This window comes from Sus scrofa, chromosome 4, assembly GCF_054392235.1.
Source record: "Sus scrofa isolate SSC_HxYL_T2T_F1_AM1 chromosome 4, Sscrofa_HxYL_maternal_Yorkshire_Landrace_v2.0, whole genome shotgun sequence".
Classification (NCBI taxonomy): Eukaryota; Metazoa; Chordata; class Mammalia; order Artiodactyla; family Suidae; genus Sus; species Sus scrofa.
The window spans coordinates 55854836-55875290 of record NC_139386.1 but is presented as its reverse complement, the minus strand read 5'-3'; the positions used below and the strand labels follow the sequence as shown (position 1 = coordinate 55875290).

Here is a 20455-nt window from a genome sequence, read left to right as displayed (position 1 = left end):
AGAGGAGACATGGTAAGGACCAGAATTGGAAAAATGACTGTAGTATAGAAGTTGATGGCTATATGGGTTTTTGTCAACTATGGCTTGGAAATTATAGTATATACACATTGAAGTGGCAGCCTAACTCAGAAATTCCTTCATGAGGATGTGTCTTTGCTATTCATTGTCCCCTTTCCAAACACTCAGCTTGTGTTCTGTCATGAACCGTAATATTGGTCTAGAATTGAGCTCCTGAGCCAAGCTGGGTAAACATGTGCCTTAGCCCATGACCACAGTGACTGGTGCATGGAGTAGGCAGCTGAACCAGAGCCTTTTCTAGAGCCCAGTTCTAAGTTGGTTCTTAGTGTTGTCAGAATATGAGTACAGAGATGTTTGTAGCCTTTCCCCTCTCCCTGGCATATGTTATAAAGAAGTCTGCTATAGGAACAGCTGAAACCAGCCTAGAGAGAATCAGAGAGGCAGTGAAGGTGTTCACATCCTTGGTTTCAGTGGTCCCTTGGAATAGTGCCACCCCCACCCTTCTGAATTGATTATACGGGTCAATTCTCCTTTCTTACTTGAACTGGTTAAGAGTTGTCAGTCAAAAGGCTCTAAGTAATACAGAGCTTCAATTGTACTTTGTACAGGGAAATCAGAGTTTAGATTTCACTTATCTTGCATAGCTTTATAAATGCATCTGTGTCCATTCTGCTAGCTATTGAACTCCTTGAAGGCCAGGCTCTGTCTTACTCACCTTGCTTGCCTTTAAGCCCATATCTATATCCAGAACAATGCCTGAAACAAATAAGATGTTTTGTAATGTTTTGCTATTGAATAGTAAAGTTCACATAAGATAAAGTTTCAGTAATTTATGTTTTCCCTTTTGGCACAATGCTAGTCTCAGGAATAGGGGAAAGGCATACTGTTTTTCAGCCATTTTTTTGTCTAATGAGAATTTGGAACACACTCATATCTTCCTCTACTGTAACCTTTAACATTTATACAGTTTTTATCATTCTTCATGTGTAATATATTTAAAGCCACATTTGATTTATGCTTTAGGTTAAAGGAAATTATTTTTAAAGAGAGAAATTCCAAACTACAGCTCGAAATTATGGTTCACAGACTTCAAAATGAAATTAAAAAACTAACTATTGAATTAATTAAAACAAGAGATCAGCAAGAGGATCACATTAGACACTTAAGAACCCTGGAAAAAGCATTAGAAAAAATGGAGAGGCAAAAAGGGCAACAACAAGCAGCACAGGTATTTTTCTCTTAATTTATCAGTCCCAGGAATTAACACATTCATAGCTTCTATCCTGAATCAAATTATGTCATTATATAATGAACATAAAAAGTGTTAGGCTATATGCAAAAATTAATTTAAAGGTATCAGTAATTTAACTCATGGAATCATTTCTAGAATTAAGCCTGTGACATTCACAAAGCAATTATAAGAGTTGATGGAAACATTGCAGGTTGTTAGGCTTCTGTTTCGCAAGAGCCAATTTTTAAAAATCTCTTTGGGGTACTTGAAGGCTTTTTATATTCATGCTTTCTGAATAGAAATTTCCACTAAGATCTGTGGTGCAAATAAGAGTTGCTTGTTTGATGCTTCTAAGACTACACTTTATATGACCACAGCATTATTAATTTAATAAATTTTGAAAATAAATGTATTCACTAAGTCCTCTTGTTTAGAAGGTGCTTTTCTTTGGGGAATTGACATTAAAATAGAAGCAGAGGGAGTTCTCATTGTGGCTCAGTGAGTTAAGGACCCAATGGAGTCTCCATGAGGATGTGGTTTGATCCCTGGCCTTGTTCAGTGAGTTAAGGATCCCACGTTGCTGAAAGCCAAGGCATACATCATAGATGTGCCTCAGATCCAGTATTGCTATGGCTGTGGCTCCAATTCAGCCCCTATCCAGGGAACTTCCATATCCCACAGGTGCAGCCATAAAAAGAAAAAAGGGGGGAGTCCCCATTGTGGCTCAGTGGACACAAACTAACTAGTATCCATGAGGATGTGGGTTCAATCCCTGGCCCCGCTCAGTGGGTTAAGCATTTGTTGTTGCTATGAGCTGTGGTGTAGGTTACAGACATGGCTTTGATCTGATGTTGCCGTGGCTTGTGGCATAGGCCAGCTGCACCTCTGATTTGACCTCTAGCCTGGGATCTTCCATATGCCACACCTGCGGCCCTAAAAAAAATGAAATGATGAAATGAGAAGCAGGGAAGATTATTATCTAAATACTGTAATTGTATGTATTTTACTCAGATGAGACTTATCCAAGAGGTAGAACTCAAAGCTGCAGCTGCTGATAGAGAAATAAACTTACTTAGAACTTCTCTTCATCAAGAAAAGGAACAGGTACAACAACTTCATGAGCTTCTTGCATTGAAAGAACAAGAATACAGGTAATGAAATCTGTATGTATCAAGAAAATATGCATGTTTAACAATAGAAAAGTTACTTGGTTCTCTTCCCACGCCCCTAAGACTAGCAGTGACTGAGCAGTGGTGAAGTGTGACAGAATTATACATGTTTATGTAGGTTTAGAATCAATCTTACAGTAAGAACTAGTAGCTTAAAAGTAAATCAGTGACTTTCTTGAGGTTGAGATATGGGCTCATAACAATGAAGCTCATGTTGCATTTCTCCAAGCCCAATCAAAAGCTCAATGCAGAGAAAATTGTTTTAATTGACTTCCAAGTAACTACTTGTTAAATCATCAGTATTTTTTATTCCTTTGAAGCAGGGCTCAACAAACTTTTTCTGTGAAGGTCCAAATAGAAAATATTTCAGGCTTTGCAGGTCATGCCTAACTATGTCTTCATAGCACAGAAGTAGCCATAGTCAGTAGGTAAATGAATGAGTGTAGCTGTGTTCAAATAAATATTTATTTCCCCACAAGGAGAGCAGGCCAGATTTAGTCTGTGGGCTGTAGTTTGCCAACCCCCGTTTTTGGGGGTCTACAGTAATTTTAACACATTCAGCTAATTAATTATCTGCTTACTTCCCTACCAATTGAATTGTATGATTATTGTGGGTTAATTATGTTTATTCTCAGACCTGTTTTGGTTTTGTCCTTACACAAATTCGATTTTAATGTATACATTAAATTCTGATGCTCTGGGGAAAATTGTCGCCTTATGTGTGGGCAGGACAATTATATCCAGCCACTTGTGATAGAACATGAGGGAAGATAATATGAGAAAAGAGTGTATATATATGCATTTGCTGTACAGCAGAAATTGACAGAACATTGTAAATCAACTGTAATAAAAAAAATAAAGACAAAAAGATTTTGGGGAAATAATCACAAAAATCTAAAAATGGCCACTTAGTTTCCTTTTCAGGTATCTTTTAACTTGTTCTAATTTAAAGAAACCAAAACGGGAAATTGGATTTTGTATTAATTATAGGTTTGGTTTATTGAAGAAAAACAGTGGAGAACTCTGAAGAGTGGTCTCCCATTTAAATAAAAAACCAGGAGTTCCCTTTGCAGTTCAAGTGGGTTAAGAAACTAGTACCTATGAGGATTTGGGTTAGATCCCTGGCCTTGCTCAGTGAGTTAAGGATCTGGCATTGTTGCAGGGTGGAGCGTAGATTGAAGATGTGGCTCAGATCTGGTGTTGCTATGGCTGTGGTGTAGGCTGGCAGCCGCAGCTCTGATTCGACCCCTAGCCTGGAAACTTCTATAAGCCGCAGGTGTGGCCGTAAAAAGAAAAGAAAAAGAAAAAAAATTTAAATTAAAAAAAGTAAAAATAAAACCTGGTCCTATATCAAAAGATTGGTGAACAGTTTCACACCGTAACTGATGTTTTCAGTTAACCAACCACTAGTACTGTATTTGTTATATGTCAAAGACTCAACCAAAGTAGAATATGCAGTGAGGCAGAATCTTGACTCCCATGAATGCATAGGATGAATACATGGAATGATTCTGAACTATCTCAGTGAAGTTAAGATTTGGCATACTGCTCTTAACCCCATCACCACCGAATACACAATCAAATAGAACTCATTTCTGTATCTACCACCCCGTGCCTCATTTTCTGTGTTTGAAAGTGAGGGGCTGATCTTTAACAATGGGGACTATAGAATATTTAATAACTATTTAAAGACCTTTAAAGTTTTTTTTTCCAGGTAAACAATATCCTGTGATTTTTATTTGTTTTTCATTCTAGGAAAGACCTTGAAACACGGGAGTTTTTAAGTGAAGCTGAGTTCCAGGAAGCCTTATCTAAAGAAATTGCTAAAGAAGACAGAAAACATGAGCAAGCTATAAAAGAATACCAAGACAAAATTGATGCATTGAATCAACAGTATCTGGATTTAGAAAATGAATTCCGTATTGCTTTAACTGTTGAAGCCAGAAGATTTAAAGATGTAAGAATGGGCATCTAGCTTTTTATTGAAAACAATCAGCAAGATATGGTTTGATAAGAGGACTACATTTTAGAATTCTAGCTCTCTTTACATATTGGCTATATGGTCTTAAACAAAAACTTAAATTCTTAGAACTTTATTTCTTCACATAAATAATAACTAATCTTCAGTGCTTTTGCCAAAGCTAAGTAAAAGTATAAATGAGCAGGTAGAGAGAGCCCTTAAATAGAAATTGGGAAATCTGAATTTCTTCTGTTACCATAGAGCAGGGATTGGCAAACTAAAGTCTCTGGGCTATATTTGGCCCACTACCTATTTCTCTAAGTAGAGGTTGATTAAAACTGAACCATGCTCACTTGTTTACATATAGTATCTGTGGCTGCTCTTGCAAATGTTACAGTAGCAAGAGTTGAGTCCTGAAAAACACAAACACATAATGCCTGGCTGGCCTTCAAAGCCAGTTTTCTGTGATTTTTATTCTTTTGCTAAAACACTGGTCTAAAAATGAACGAAATAAGCTGTTTCCAGAAACAGATTATTTTCTAAATATTTGGAGAACTGCTATTCATAATGCAATTTTGAAATACAGGTTAAAGATGGTTTTGAAAATATTGCGACTGAGTTAGCAAAGAGCAAGCATGCTCTTGTTTGGGCTCAACGAAAAGAAAATGAGTCTTCCTCTTTAATTAAAGATCTAACCTGTATGGTGAAGGAACAAAAAACAAAACTTGCAGAAGTTTCTAAAATGAAACAGGAAACAGCAACAAATTTACAGGTAAGATAGTGTAACATATTTCCTTTTTAATTTGTTACATCATTTTCTCAAATACATTGAGATGATTTTAGGCAGTACACAAATATGAACTTTTAGATAATATTAAATATGTTTTTTACGTACATGAAAAGTAAATGTAACTAGGAGATAAACCATGATTTCACAGATTGCATTGCTTATACTAAAATAGTATTTAAGTAAAATAAATGAATTTTAAGACACATACTGAGTAAATAGGTGCCAGTTTTACAGTGATACACATGGTTGTAGTTTGGGAAATACTATATGAATTGTTGATGGTTGTTAATTTTGCAGTAGTGGTTGTTTTTATATATGCCTAACTATAATAATTTTTAAATTATTCCTGTTGTCTCGATTTTAAATACTAGTGCTGGAGTTCCCATCATGGCAAAGCGGAAATGAATCCAGCTAGGAACCATGAGGCTGTGGGTTTGAACCCAGGCCTCACTCAGAGGGTTAAGGATCTGGTGTTTCTGTGAGGTATGGTATAGGTTGCAGATGTGGCTCAGATCCTGTGTTGCTGTGGCTCTGGCGTAGGCCGGCAGCTATACCTCCAGTTGGACCCCCTAGCCTGGGAACCTCCATATGCCACAGGTGCAGCCCTAAAAAGGCAAAAAAAAAAAAAAAGAAAAAAAAATGAAAGTAATAATAAAACACTGGGTTATTAAAAAAAAAAAAAAAATACTAGTGGTATTTTGCCCCAAAGGACTCACTTTCTGTAAGTAACCTTTAGACTGTTGATAGAAATACTTGGTCAGAAATTTTGAGTATTAGACGTATAGTTGCTCATTAAGATATTAAATAAAATTCAGAGTGTTTGAAGGAGTAGCCTCTTAAAATTTGACTTTTTATTTCATGACTTACATTTATGTTTAATAAAATTAAAACATTTTCTAATGTTAAATTTAAAAACATTTACTTTGTTTTTGCTTAAATAATTTTTCTCATTATAAAATGCAAAAAGAAAATAAACACTTAAATGTAATAATTACTTTGCATTTTTTTCAATGTTTTTTGGTGGTATACAGAATCAAATCAACACACTTGAAATTTTGATTGAAGATGACAAGCAGAAGAGTATTCAAATAGAACTTCTCAAGCATGAAAAAATGCAGCTTATTTCTGAGCTAGCCGCCAAGGAATCACTAATTTATGGTTTAAGGACAGAAAGAAAAGTATGGGGACATGAGTTGGCACAACAGGGTAAAAATCCTCAAATTTTCAAAGGGAAAAATACAGCCCATTCTGCTAATCCAGCAAATCTGGGTATTAGAAAAAGAAGGGTTTAACTCTACCCAGACACACCAAGAAAGAAGGTGACACTTTATACAGAAGAATATGTGGTCATTTGCCAGCCAAACAAGAATGAGATTATACTTAGGAAATTGGGAATAGTTTGTTTATACCTGTTACACCTCTTTTTTTTTTTTGCTGTTGGTTTTCTTCCAACTATAATTTAGTTACATTTCTGAACATATCTTTACAGGGCTGTAATTGAGTCTTTGAAAACCAATCTTTCTTATGTAGTGATTTTAAATTATTTGTACAATATACAGCATTCTTTTTTCAATAAATATTGGTAACATTTGTCTTGTTATATGTGGAGAAATGTGAAATAGTGTATGAATGAAAACTGCTTTAGATTTTTATAAACTTACCCTCAGTTTCATTCCCTTTCCAGTCACTATAAAGCAAGAGACATATACTATTTCAAGGCCTTCATAGGGATTTTATAAGTTATGAATAGCTAGATATTGGCCTAAATGGAACATTGTTCATGTGTCCATTCAACATAGGAATCTTTAATATGTTTTTGTTTGTTTGGATGGCATAACTTGGCCCATTAAATATTTTGTCTCTGAGTTACTTGTTCATGATTTGTAGTTTTAGTTGTTTGAATAACCATAGTTGTTTAAAAGGCCTTTTTGTTCTCTTTTCCTTTCCTCTTTCATTTTGTGCTGTTTTATATATTATTTCTTTATTCAGCTTTTTTTATTTGCGTGTTATATTTTGTTACATGTCATACATGTTTTATCTTTTTATTTTACGTGTTCTACATTGTAAAATTAGATGTTCACAAAATGCAAATTCTCCAAGATCTTAAGTTTTTTACTGATGTTTATTTCTTAGGATCTTCTCTAGCCCAAAATCGTGGGAAACTAGAGGCTCAAATTGAAAGTTTATGTAGAGAGAATGAATCTCTTCGAAAAGCAAGTGAACGTGATAATGACACACTAAGAATTAAGTGCAAAATCATAGACGACCAAACTGAAACCATTGGAAAATTAAAAGAAGTAAGTTTGATGTTTTTTTTTAGGAAGAGAGCATTTGGCAGGCTTGAAAATCTGTGAATTAAAGTATCTAGTAAATATTTGTTTCAATGAATCCTAATTGTTGTGAAATTTAAGACATCACGTTTTCTTTTATGTTTGCCTCTTTACTTTTAAAAGTGATCTGTGTCATTCATTTAACTTGAAATGACTTATACCTCCAAATTTTATGGAGACTGTTATTATGATGCTTTGAAACAGTTGTAAATAGTGTCCATAAAAGGTTAGGAATCATTAAGAAAATTAACATTTTACTTAAGCTTTGCGTTGTCTAGTGTTTTCCAGTATTGCTAAATTGCTTCTTGAAATTATGACAAAACCTACTATATGAATAGAATGTAAAAGATTCATGCTTGTTCCCAAGGGAAACCATTTTTACCCACTTCTTCAAAATGGCCTATCTGAAAAGAGTACTAACAGGATCACTTGTTTGCAAAATTTCAAATATAACTGTCATACATGCCAAGCCAAACTGAAAATTATTTAAATTTTTTAACTGTAAGCCTTTTTTCTGTTTTAAAAAACAATACTTAGTATAAAACTTGTGATTAACCTAAGTACTTCCAAACTAAGAACTAGTGCCTTATCAATCCCTGAGCAGAGTTTTGGGAGGAAATGAGTAGTGATGAAGAATATATTGGAGCAGAAAAACGATGACTTTCAGTTTTAGATTTTTAGTTTAAAAGAAAAGTTTTCAAATTTTCAACTCATTTTCTCTTGGTATTTACTAACTTACCGAAATACAAAGTGTAGTGTATCTTTCTTAACGGCAATTAAACAAAAATAGTAGTGTTATTCCTTATTGACTGTGATAAAGAAAATGTTTTTGGAGTTCCTATTGTGGCTCAGCAGGTTAAGAACCCAACATAGTGTCTCTGAGGACATGGGTTCAATCCCTGGCATTGCTCAGTGGGTTAAGGATCCAGCATTGCTGCAGCTGCAACATAGGTCACAGATGTGGCTCAATCCAGCATTGCTATGGCTGTGCTGTAAGCTAGGAGCTACAACTCCAATTTGACCCCAGCCCAGGAACTTTCTTATGCCACAGGTTCAGCCTTTTAAAAAAAAAAGGAAATTTATATAAATTTTTTCTAAAACATTCATTGAACATTCAATTTATTTTTAATCTGTAGTTTTTATTATAACTTTAAACTATATAGAATTAATTAGGAAATGAGACATATAAGACTAATAAAAATAAAGTAATAAGGTTTTTTTTTTAATTGAAGTGTTTACAGGAAAGAGAGGAACAAATCAAAACATTACATGAAAAGATCACTGAAATACAAAAGTGTACTCAAGAACAACTTGATGAAAAATCTTCACAACTGGATAACGTAATTGAGAAACTAGAAAGACACAATGAAAGAAAAGAAAAACTAAAACAGCAGTTGAAAGTAAAGGAATTAGAACTTGAAGAAATTAGAAAAGCTTACAGGTGATTATACAGTATTTCCTGTTGAGAAATAAAATGTGGCTTAATGATTTCATATAACCAATTTCTTTAAATTATTTCTTCTTGTATTAGTACACTTAATCAGAAGTGGCATGATAAAGGAGAACTTCTCTGTCATCTTGAAATGCAAGTAAAAGAAGTAAAAGAAAATTTTGAAAACAAAGAAAGGAAACTTAAAGCAGAAAGAGACAAAAGTATTGAACTGCAAAAGTAAGAATTAAGTCCTAAAGTATGTGGAATATCTTTAAACAAAACTGAATGGGGATGGCTGAGATATGTAGAGAGAGAGTGAGAGGGAAGGGGGTTAAAATCATGTTAGACATAGTTATTTTCCAAGTACTTTATTTCCATTCCATCTGTAAAATGAAGGCTTTATCAGTGCCTACCTTAATGTTTGATGCGAGGTTTAAACTTTGTATATATGTGCACTTAGGTACATGTGTGGTTTGTGTGTGTTATTTAGCATTTAAATAGTGCCTGACACATAGTAATTGCTATATAAATATTTTGTTTTTGTTACTGTGATTATTGTTTTTAAACCGTTTGAATGAAAGCATCTAGTGATTGTTTTTGGCTGTTGAATGTAGAGTTTAGAGGAGGAAATCATTTGACCTCCAGAGGCAGTGAGCTCCTAAAGAAACTAAAACAAATTTAGGTAGCAGCTGAGGATGAGCGCCTATTTTAAAGAAAGGGAAGAAAATGTGTGTGTGGATGCCATTGTTGTGTGGATTTTATAAAATCCTCTAGAGGAAATGAGGGTTTTACCTTGTAAACCATATAACTGGACTTGTTAAAATAATTTACAAAGTTGACTGCCTTGAAAAGAAGGTAGCATGGTTTAGTGACTGGTTCTCATGTCAAGAGACGGAATGGCATAGATAACATGGCTCAGAAATCTCTCATAGAGGAAGATTCCCATTGTATCAAATCTAATAGAACCTAGAAATTTGATTTCTCTTATTTTAAATCAGTACAAATGAAAAAGTGTTATTATTGATAATTTTGATTGATAATATAGTCACTTCTTTGTCTGCTAATGGACCCTGTCCCACTTTGCTTTTCAACCAAGCACTAATACAGGGACCTTTGCTTGGAACCCTTTGCAGTTTTCCCTCCTACCAGTCACAGCTTTGCAATTTGGAGTCCTTTAGATCCTAAAAGTAACACTCACTTCATACAACTAGCAGTTCCTAAATTTAATAAAAATCATAAAGCCTGACAATTTTAAGAATCTTATTTTGCATTGTTTATTATATTATTAATAGCAAGATTATAAAGGCCTGATTTTATACATTAATGTTTTTATGACTAAGATTGGTATATTTGATTTTTAATTTAATGGAATTTTAATAAAATAAGTAGATTATGGTTCATAAGAACAGACTTTATTTGCATAGTTTTTTTTTTTTTTTTTTTTTTTTTTTTTTTGTCTTTTTGCCATTTCTTGGGCAGCTCCTGCGGCATATGGAGGTTCCCGGGCTAGAGGTCGAATCGGAGCTGTAGCTGCCAGCCTACGCCAGAGCCACAGCAACGCCGGATCCGAGCCACGTCTGTGACCTACACCACAGCTCACGGCAACGCCAGAACCTTGACCCACTGAGCAAGGGCAGGGATCGAACCCGCAACCCCATGGTTCCTAGTCGGATTCGTTAACCACTGCGCCACGACAGGAACTCCTGCATAGTTTTTTATAATCTTTATATATTTTTTCTTTTATTCTTTTACTTTCTTCTTTTTCTTTTTCTTTCTTGGCTGTACCTGCAGCATATGGAAATTCCCAAGCCTGGGGTTAAATCGGAGCTGCAGCTGCCAGCTACAACCATCAGAACATCGGATCCAAGCCACATTTGCAACCTACACCACAGCTTACGGCAATGCCAGATCCTTAACCCACTGAGTAGGCCAGAAATTGAACCCACATCCTTATGGACACTGTGTCGGGTTCTTAACCTGCTGAGCCACAGCGGGAACTTCTAGGTTCTTTTTTTTTCTTACATCTTATTTTGATATAATAATTCTGTGAGTTTAGCCAAACAGGCAGGGTTATCTTGTTTTGTAGTTGACAAGAGTTTGTGATTTGCCATTGGTCACATAGCTAGTGTTGCAGCTGGAACAAAAGAAAGACTTTTGACTCATGGTCCCAATGTTCAATCCACTATTACAATGGGTTATGCCAAAACCAGGAAATTTGTTCATTATGGACTTAATGTTTTTTATAAAATTATTCATATTTAATTTAAAGGAATCGATGTTTTGCCTATAAGAAACTTTTAGCACTAAAAGTGAGTACTGTTGTAATTTGTTTATTAGCGTAAGGTTTTATCTGTTAAGCATTAACATAAGGGAGTCATACATATATGCTGATAAGCTTGACCCTGCTTGTAGAATTCATATCTCAAATTATTATCACACAGCTAATACATGGAGAAAAAAAGATTGATAAAAGCATCTGTGAAGGTGTTTATGAACCATATCCTTAGACTCAAAATAAACAAGAACCAGTGTACTCTAACTTTCAGAGTATAAAAGTGTAACAAACTTCCATTGATGTTACTACTCCATTCTGTTACTAGCAGATTCTGTTGGATGATGAACTGCTTATTTCTTTAGGTACCCAAGATAGAGCCCTTGCTATTTAATGGAGTTCTGCTTCCATTAAAATATGAATGTAAGAGTTTCCATCTAAAAAGACAAACATCCTAATTTTTATATACAGAAAAATATATGGATTTTGTGTTTTTTAAGGGATGCAATGGAAAAGCTTCATAGTATGGATGATGCCTTTAAAAAACAAGTTGATGCAATTGTTGAAGCTCATCAAGCTGAGATAATACAACTGGCAAGTGAAAAACAGAAATATATTGATTCTGCGAATTTAAAGGTACTATTAGTAAAATTCACTTTATAATCAGTATTTGATTGTTATAGCTAAGTAAATTGGATCTTTGACAGTTACAAAGAGAAAAGACACCATGATTTAATAACCAAATAGATAAGAATATTGCCCAATCATGAAGCCAGACCAAACTGTTGGTAATACTTAGATTAGTTGTAGACTGTAATTTAATGAAACCAAGATGATAAGTTTGATCATGATGTGCACCTGCTCCATGAACTCTGGATAAAAACTGCTGTATCCTTAGGCAGTTTCAGCGGAAGCCCCTTTAGTTACACATAGGCAGGGCGGGAGTGTGAACATATTAAATACAGTCCCTCACTTCCTTGAACAAGTTCTCAAGGAGTGTTTTATCGTTAAATGGGATTCAAAACTATCAAGTTTATCATTTTAATAATCATTGACAAAGGAATGGATTTAGGTTGATGATAAATCAGAGGCAAACATCAGAATTACCTGTGGAGCTTTTTAATAGTATACATGCATGAGCTTCCCCCTCAGACTTTCATTCACTAAGATGGGGATCAGACCCAGATATATTTTAAAACTCAAGAGAGGATTCCAGTGTGACCCCTCCATAGATAAGGAGACAGTTATGAATTTCCGTTTTTCCCTAATTCTTTATAGTAATAAGAAACAGATATCTTTAAGACTGGAGATTCAGAAATCAGTGACTGGAAAAGGAAAAGACTTAACAGAAAAGGAAAGTAATACTTCTTAAAATCTACTGAGTGTTTAACAAGAATACATTAGGTATTACTAAATAAAGTGTAAAATTAGACCTTTAGCTGAAAGGAAAATACTGTGCTTGATTTTGGACATTTTGCCAATAACATGTCATATCAAAAAAATGTGTTTGTTAGAGAAATGGCACCAAAGTTTAAACGTGGTACTCATGAAAAAATTATAGCTATCACATAGAGGTGATCGTTTAAATTAGGAGAAATACTAGTTTTTAAAGGGAAAAAAGTTAGAAAATATGTGTTAGAAATGAGAAGAGGGAATAAACAGAAAGGGATGGTTATATTGGTAGTACACTCAAGTATTGTATCAGAGTTTCAGGCAGAAATTAATAGTATCGAGTGCATAGCATCCTAGGAGAATGTTGGTTAACAATAAACCATTAAATGAGCTCTCAAAAAGTATTTGAGAGATCCTGTCGTGGCTCAGTGAAAACAAATCTGACTAGTATCCATGAAGCTGTGGGTTTGATCCCTAGCCTCGCTCAATGGGTTAAGGACCTGGCATTGCCGTGAGCTGTGGTGTAGGTCGCAGGTGCAGCTCAGATCTGATATTGCTGCTGCTGTGGTATAGACCAGTGGCTACAGATCTGATTCGACCCCTAGCCTGGGAACCTCCATATGGTGTGGGTGTGGCCCTAAAAAGACCAAAAAAAAAAAAAAAAAAAAAAAAAACAAGGACATGCACTGGGGACTAAATTAAAGAGTTTCTTTGGGAAGGGAGGTTATTCCATTTTTGAAAGTTTTTAGGATTAAGTTGAATGCATGATCAGCATTCATAAACAGCGTAGGACAGTGGAAAGATTAGGTCAGAAGACTGGGTTTCGGAGTTCCCATCATGGCGCAGTGGTTAACGAATCCGACTAGGAACCATGAGGTTGTGGGTTCGGTCCCTGCCCTTGCTCAGTGGGTTAACGATCCGGCGGCGTTGCCGTGAGCTGTGGTGTAGGTTGCAGACGCGGCTCGGATCCCGCGTTGCTGTGGCTCTGGCGTAGGCCGGTGGCTATAGCTCTGATTCAACCCCTAGCCTGGGAACCTCCATATGCCGCGGGAGCGGCCCAAGAAATAGCAACAACAACAACAAAAGACAAAAAAAAAAAAAAAAAAAAAAAAAGAAGACTGGGTTTCATTCAGACATGCTACTGAGAAGCTGTATACAACTTTGAACAAGTTTTGTGAAATAGAGTTAAAGTAAATTACCATATGTTCATCATAAGAACCTATAAAAAATAAACAGATAATATATATGTAATTACTTTGTATATGATATAAGCATTATTTTTCCTATTAGTATTTGAGCAAATTAAATTTTACTGACCTCTTTGCTGTAAATGAACAAATTACAAAATGCATAAGAATAATTTTTTAACTTTTTCCTTTCACAAATGTGTTTTTTACATACATTTTCTTTAAGAAATTTAAATGTAATATTTATATGTTAATTTAGGTTCATCAGGTTGAAGAAGAAATGCGTGGACTTCTGGAGGAAACATGCAAGAACAAAAAAGCAATGGAAACAAAAATTAAGCAACTTGCTTTTGCTCTAGATCAAATTCAGCAAGATATGTGATGGTTCTGAGAACAAATTGAATTGAAATGGACCAGCAGACCTATTGTAAAAATGATTAAATATTGTAATAGTAGTAACTGCTATGACTTTGAAATGTCTCTTTCTACACATTTCATTCTGATTATAGCTGATTATATTCTAAAAGACTTTTTGATCAAGTATTAATTGTATATGTAGGTTTTTTATAATAAATTGTTGACAATTATGTGTATTAGAAAACCTATCAAAATAACTAGACTTAAAACACTTCTTGTTTCTGTGCTATACGTTGTTGGTTATTACACATTTGCCTACAAATATGTTAATGAAAATTAAGGTTAGTATTTTGACTATATAAAGGAAAGTATTATAATTTTGTTGTTAACCTTACTTGTATTAATGAGAACTAATTATAATTATTGGTTGTTCTTTAGTGGATGTAGTTCCATTCTTTTAAAATGCTCGTAGGTATAGCCAAAAATTACTTTAAATATATGTATGAGATGTGGTATTTTTAAGAATGCATATGTATGCATTTCCACATCACTCATATAAATAGTGCATAAGACTTTTTCATAAAAGATTACATTAAGGTTTTATAAAATTGTCTGTTCCTCAAGAGGAACACTAACTGTTCACCTTCATTCTCTCATTTTCCTTTTTAATTTCTGTTTATGAAGAGAACTCTTATTTTGAAACTAGAAACAATTTTCTTTCACTTCATATCAGTTAATTTATTATTTCAGTTTTGCCATCTCTTATGTTCCTGTGTATGCAGAGCAAAGATCTAAATACTATTCTCACTATTTCTAAAAAACAACTGTAATACCACTTTTCATCTAATGGCTAGTGAACTGAGTTTTGAAAATTAAACAATTAGAAAAAATATATATCTAAGGAGATTTATACTGAAATGTGGCACATCAAACATATCAGCATATGTAATGGGAGTCTGTGGAGGGAGGGGGAATGTAAAAAATATTGGGGAAAATACTGATTAGACACCTCCTAAATTTGATGAAAAAGATTAACCTACAGATTCAAAAACTTCAATAAAACTCAGGAAAAATAGAAAGAGAACCACACCTAGATACTTAGACACTGTATGGTCAAACCGTTGGGAATTTTTTTTTTTTTTTTTTTTTAACGGCTGCATCTATGGCATATGTAAGTTCTCAGGCAAGGGACTGAATCCAAGACATAGCTATAACCTCTACTGCAGCTGTGGCAACACTGGATCCTTTAACCCACTGTGCAGGACAGGGACTGAATGAATCTTCACCTCCAGAGCAGCCTGAGCTGCTACACTCAGATGCTTAACCCACTGAGCCAAGTGGGAACTCCACGTAAATCCTGAAAGCAGTAGAAACAATGATTTATCTCATATAGAGGAACAATATAAATAATAGTGGTTGACTTCACATCAGAAACAGTGGGCTCCAGAAGGCAGTGAAGGACATATTTGAGATACAGGAAGAAAAATGTAAAGCAAGAATTTCACATACAACAAAATTATCCTTCAAAATAAATGAAAAATAAAGGAGACCAGAAGCAATGTCAATTCAAACTACTCAAGAAAAATTAGCTAAGAATCTTATATCAAGCAAAACTTTCAAATATGGGCCCAAAATAAAGTCATTCCCAAATAACATCTGAGAAAATGCATTTCTTCCAGACCCGCCTTACAACTAAGGCTGAAGCAAGTCCTTAAGATTTCAGATCCTCTCAGAAGGTGACCCTAGAGAATAATTCGAATACATGTGGGGAAAAAAATATACTGGTAAAGGTTATTATGTAATTATAAAAGAATTAAAATGCATATTTCTATTCCTTTCATCCCTTATCTGATTTCAAAAGCAAATATATAATTCTATTATTTGGAGTAAAATGTAATGTTTCTCAGTATCAGCACAAAGATGGACGGAAACAAAGCTGTACTGAAGCAAGGAAATAAGATGGCAACTTGAAATAGCAACAAGTGATAATAAAAGGTAAATAGGAAAATAAACTATATATACTTGTTCTCCTTTTTTCTGATTTAGACTTTGTTATCTAAAACCATAACTATAAATCATAGTTGCATGTATAGCATAGATGCAAGATATATAACAAAAACAGCACAAAAAGAAAATACAGCTATGTAGGAAAAACACTTTTATATCTCATTGAAATTGGGTTAGTATAAATCTGTTGTATATTCTGATAAGGTATGTATGATAAGCCCTTGTGAAGTCACTAAGGAAATATATAACCAAAAAATGGTTAAGGGGATTAAAATACACTAGAAAATATTTGTGGGATACAAAAGAAACAGAAAGGAGAAGCAGAGCAATAAAATATAAGGCAATTTGTAAAAGCAATAAAAAAGACAAGATGTAGAAAACAGTAGAATGACAAAGTTAACTACCATATATAATTCAACTATATCAGTAATTATGTTAAGTGTGACTGGATTAAATGATCCAATCAAAAGATAAAAATAAACTAGATAAGAAAACAATATCCAACCAGATGTTGCCTATAAGACGCTTTCAATTTAAATATGCAAATGGATTGAAAGTAAAAAGATGGAAAAACGTGAACAGCAACCATAAGAAAGCTGGAGTGGCTGTACTAATATTAGACAAAACAGACTTTAAAACAAAAATTGTCCTTAGAGATAAAGATATGTTTTATAATGATAAAATGTCAATGCTAGATCCCCAACCCACTGAACGAGGTCAGGGATCAAACCCGCATCCTCATGGATCCTAGTTGGATTTGTTTCTGCTGTGCCACAAAGGGAACCCCCAGAAGACAATATTGTTAAAGTGATAATTCTCCCGAAACTTAAACTCATCTACAGGTTAAATGCAATCCCTACTAAAACCCCAGCTAGTTTATTTGCAGAAATTTAATGAGAAGATTCTACAATTCATACAGAAATTCAAGGAATCTAGATTAGCCAAAACAATCATGAAAAAAATTGGAAAACTCATATTTCCTCATTTATTCTGAGACAGACTGCCTGAGTTCCAATCCCAGCTCTGATTATTTTTTTTATTTTTTTGTCTTCTGCCTTTTCTTGAGCCGCTCCTGCGGCATATGGAGGTTCCCAAGCTAAGGGTCCAATCGGTGCTATAGCCACCAGCCTACACCAGAGCCACAGCAACACGGGATCTGAGCCGCGTCTGCAACCTACACCACAGCTCACGGCAACGCCGGATCCTTAAACCACTGAGCAAGGCCAGGGATCGGACCTTCAACCTCATGGTTCCTAGTTGGATTCGTTAACCACTGCCCTGCGAGGGAACTCCATATTTCCTCATTTAAAAACTTACTAGAAAACTATAGAGGGAGAGCAACTAAGATGGCAGAGTAGAGGTACCCTAAGGTCACCTCCCCTCACAATCATAATAACCTGAAGAGCAACATCATTAAAAACCTTTGAAATCTATCAGAAAATATCCTCTTCAGCTAAAGATACAAAAACATAAGACAAGGAGACTGGTAGGAGGGGTGGATTCACCATATAATCAAATCCCATACCTCTAGGTTGGCTGAACTATGAACTGGAGAATAATCATATTACAGAGGTTCTCCAACTAAAGTGAGAGTTTTGAGCCCCATGTAAGGCCCCCTCAGCCTGGGGATCCAGCACCAGGAAAAGGAGCTCCCAGAGCATTTGGTTTTGAAGCAGCAGGGCTTGATTGCAGGAGCCCCCTAAGGACTCGGGGAAATAGAGACTTCACTCTTGACGAGTGCACACAAAATCTTATGTGGACCAGGTCCAAGGGCAAAAGCAGTAATTTGATAGGAGCCTGGTCCAGACCCACCTGCTAGTCTTAGAGGGTCTCCTGGGAAGGAAGGGGGTGGCTGCGGCCCACCCTAGTGACATAGACACTGGTGGTGAATATATCAGGGAGCATTCAGCTGCATGAGCTCTCCCAGAGTTTGACATTTTGGCCTCAAAACCTGGCCTAACCCAACAGCCTGTAGGTTCCAGTGCTGGGACACCTCAGGCCAAATAGCAAACTGTGCCACACCCATCAGCAGATAGGCTGCCAAAAGACTTCCTAAGCCCTGAGCTTCTAGACATGCCCATAGACACAGCCCTGCCTACAAGAGTCCCAAGACCCAGCCTCACTCAGCAAGTGACAGACACCAGAAGCAAGAAAATGACAGTCCCACAGCTTGCAGACCAAGTTCTGAAATGCAGGCTAAACTCTACCCTGGGACCAGCTGGCCTTTGGCCCTTGGGTGACGAATGAGCCAGATACTGCTGGGATGCATAGGACATCTCCTATAGAGGCCACTTCTCCAAGGTCAAGAAGCGGAAAAACCTACTAGGAAACTACGGTAATCAAGACTGTTACTGACAAAAAAAAAATGGATATATGGATTCATGGAATTAAAAAGAGGATCTTGAAATAGACCCTCACATATAAGTTCAAAAAATTATTGACAAAACTGCCAATACCATTCAATGGAGCATAGAAGTCTATTCAACAAATGTTACTAAGAAAACTGAACATTCACATGTGCAGGAATGAAGTTGGACCCTACCTTGTATGATATGCAAACATTAACTCAAAATGAAACAAATACATAAATGTGAGAGCTAAAACTACAAAATCCTCAGAAGAAAAAAATGGAGAAAAGTTTTGTGACATGGGATTTGGCAATGATTTCTTGAATATGACACCAAAAATACAAGCAGCCAAAGGGAAAAAATGAATTTATCAAAATTAAAGACTTTTGTGTATCAAAGGATACTATCAACAGAGTAAAAAGACAACCTGTGGAATGGGAGAAAAATCCTATATCATATATGTGTGGCAAACCATATCTAATCAGGGGTTAGTAGCCAGAATATATTAAGAACTCTTGCAACAAGAAAATAACATGATTCAAAAAGGAGCAAAGGACCTGAATAGATGTATGTCCAAAAAGATGTACAAATGGCAAATAACCATATGAAAAAAATTTTCCCCAACACCAGTAATCATTGGGGAAATACAGATCAAAACCATAATAAGATATGGTTTTACTCATGTAAGATGAGTACTATAAAAAAATTAAAATATAAAGTAACAAATATTGGCGAGGATGTGAAAATATTGGGACATTGTGCCCCGCTGGAGGGAATATGAAATGATGCTGCAATCATGGAAAACAGTATGGCAGTTTCTCAAAAAAACTGAAATAGAGTTATCATATGGTCCAGCAATCCCACTTCTGGATTTACACCCAAAAGAATGAAAAACAGGGAAGGCATCAAACAGATACATGTATGTTCATGTTCATAGCAGTATTATTAGCCAAAGCTGGAAGCAATCCACTATTTACAGATGAATGAATAAACAAAATGTGGTGTGTGTTTTATGTTAGGTAAAATAAGCCAGGCACAAAAAGACAAATACTGTATGAACTCACTTATATGAGGTATCTAAAGTAGTCAAATTTATAGACAGGTGGTTGCCAGGAGCTAAGGGGAGCACAGAACGGGAGCTATTATTTAATGAGCAGAGTTTCAATTTTGCAAGATGGAAAAAGTTGTAGAGCTCCATAGTGGTGAATAGTTTTACAACACTGTGAATTTACTTAGTGCTAGAAAACTGTATATTTAAAAATTGTTAAGATGGTAAGGTTTTTTTAAATGGGTGCACCCACGGCATATGGAAGTTCCTAGGCCAGGGATTGCTGTGACCTACCAGATCATTTAACCTACGCACCATGGCGTGAACTCCAAGATGGTAATTTTAATGTTATGTGAATTTTATCACAACCAGAAGTAATTTTTAAAAGCATTAAAGCTCAGGGAAAAAAGCCCAGGCAAAGTGTATACAAAGACATTTATACAAATAAGATATACAAATGGTATTTTCCAGTAAGTACTGGAAAAGATGCTCAACATTATTAGTCATTAGAGAAATGCAAATCAAAATCATAATGAGATAGTACTTCTCACCCACAGCTATAATCAAAAAGACAATGTAAGCTTTGGCAATGCTGTGGAAATCTTGGAACTCTCATACGCTGCTGCTGTGAATGTAAAATGGTGCAGCTTTGGAAAATAGTCTGGCAGTTCCTCAAATGTTTTAAACAAAGTTACTGTATGGCTGTAAAAAGATTATCTAATACATGGCACAAATGAACCTTTCCACAGGAAAGAAACTCATGGACTTGGAGTACAAACGTTGTTGACAAGGGGGAGTGGGATGGACTGGGAGTCTGAGGTTAATAGATGCAAACTATTGCATTTGGAGTAGATAAGCAATGAGATCCTTCTATATAGCACAGAGAACTATATCTAATCACTTGCAATAGAACA

At 35.3% G+C, this 20455-nt stretch overlaps 1 protein-coding gene across 4 annotated transcripts in view; it reads left to right on the top strand.

Annotated features, from left to right (window-relative positions):
- Positions 1 to 16153, top strand: part of LRRCC1 (leucine rich repeat and coiled-coil centrosomal protein 1) — a 45065-nt gene extending 28912 nt beyond the window's left edge. For 2 of the 4 annotated variants that reach the window (XM_021089168.2, XM_021089162.2), the window contains 10 exons: positions 1042 to 1246; positions 2261 to 2400; positions 4174 to 4375; positions 4965 to 5150; positions 6200 to 6374; positions 7302 to 7465; positions 8731 to 8939; positions 9030 to 9167; positions 11703 to 11838; positions 14041 to 16153. In XM_021089168.2, the coding sequence (XP_020944827.1) occupies positions 1042 to 1246; positions 2261 to 2400; positions 4174 to 4375; positions 4965 to 5150; positions 6200 to 6374; positions 7302 to 7465; positions 8731 to 8939; positions 9030 to 9167; positions 11703 to 11838; positions 14041 to 14163 (1678 nt within the window). In that variant the 3' untranslated portion in view covers positions 14164 to 16153. Of the gene's footprint in view, positions 1 to 1041; positions 1247 to 2260; positions 2401 to 4173; positions 4376 to 4964; positions 5151 to 6199; positions 6488 to 7301; positions 7466 to 8730; positions 8940 to 9029; positions 9168 to 11702; positions 11839 to 14040 lie in introns of those variants that run through there. The other 2 variants (XM_021089164.2, XR_014843063.1) reach the window with 2 other exon arrangements.
- The last annotated feature ends 4302 nt before the right edge of the window (positions 16154 to 20455 follow it).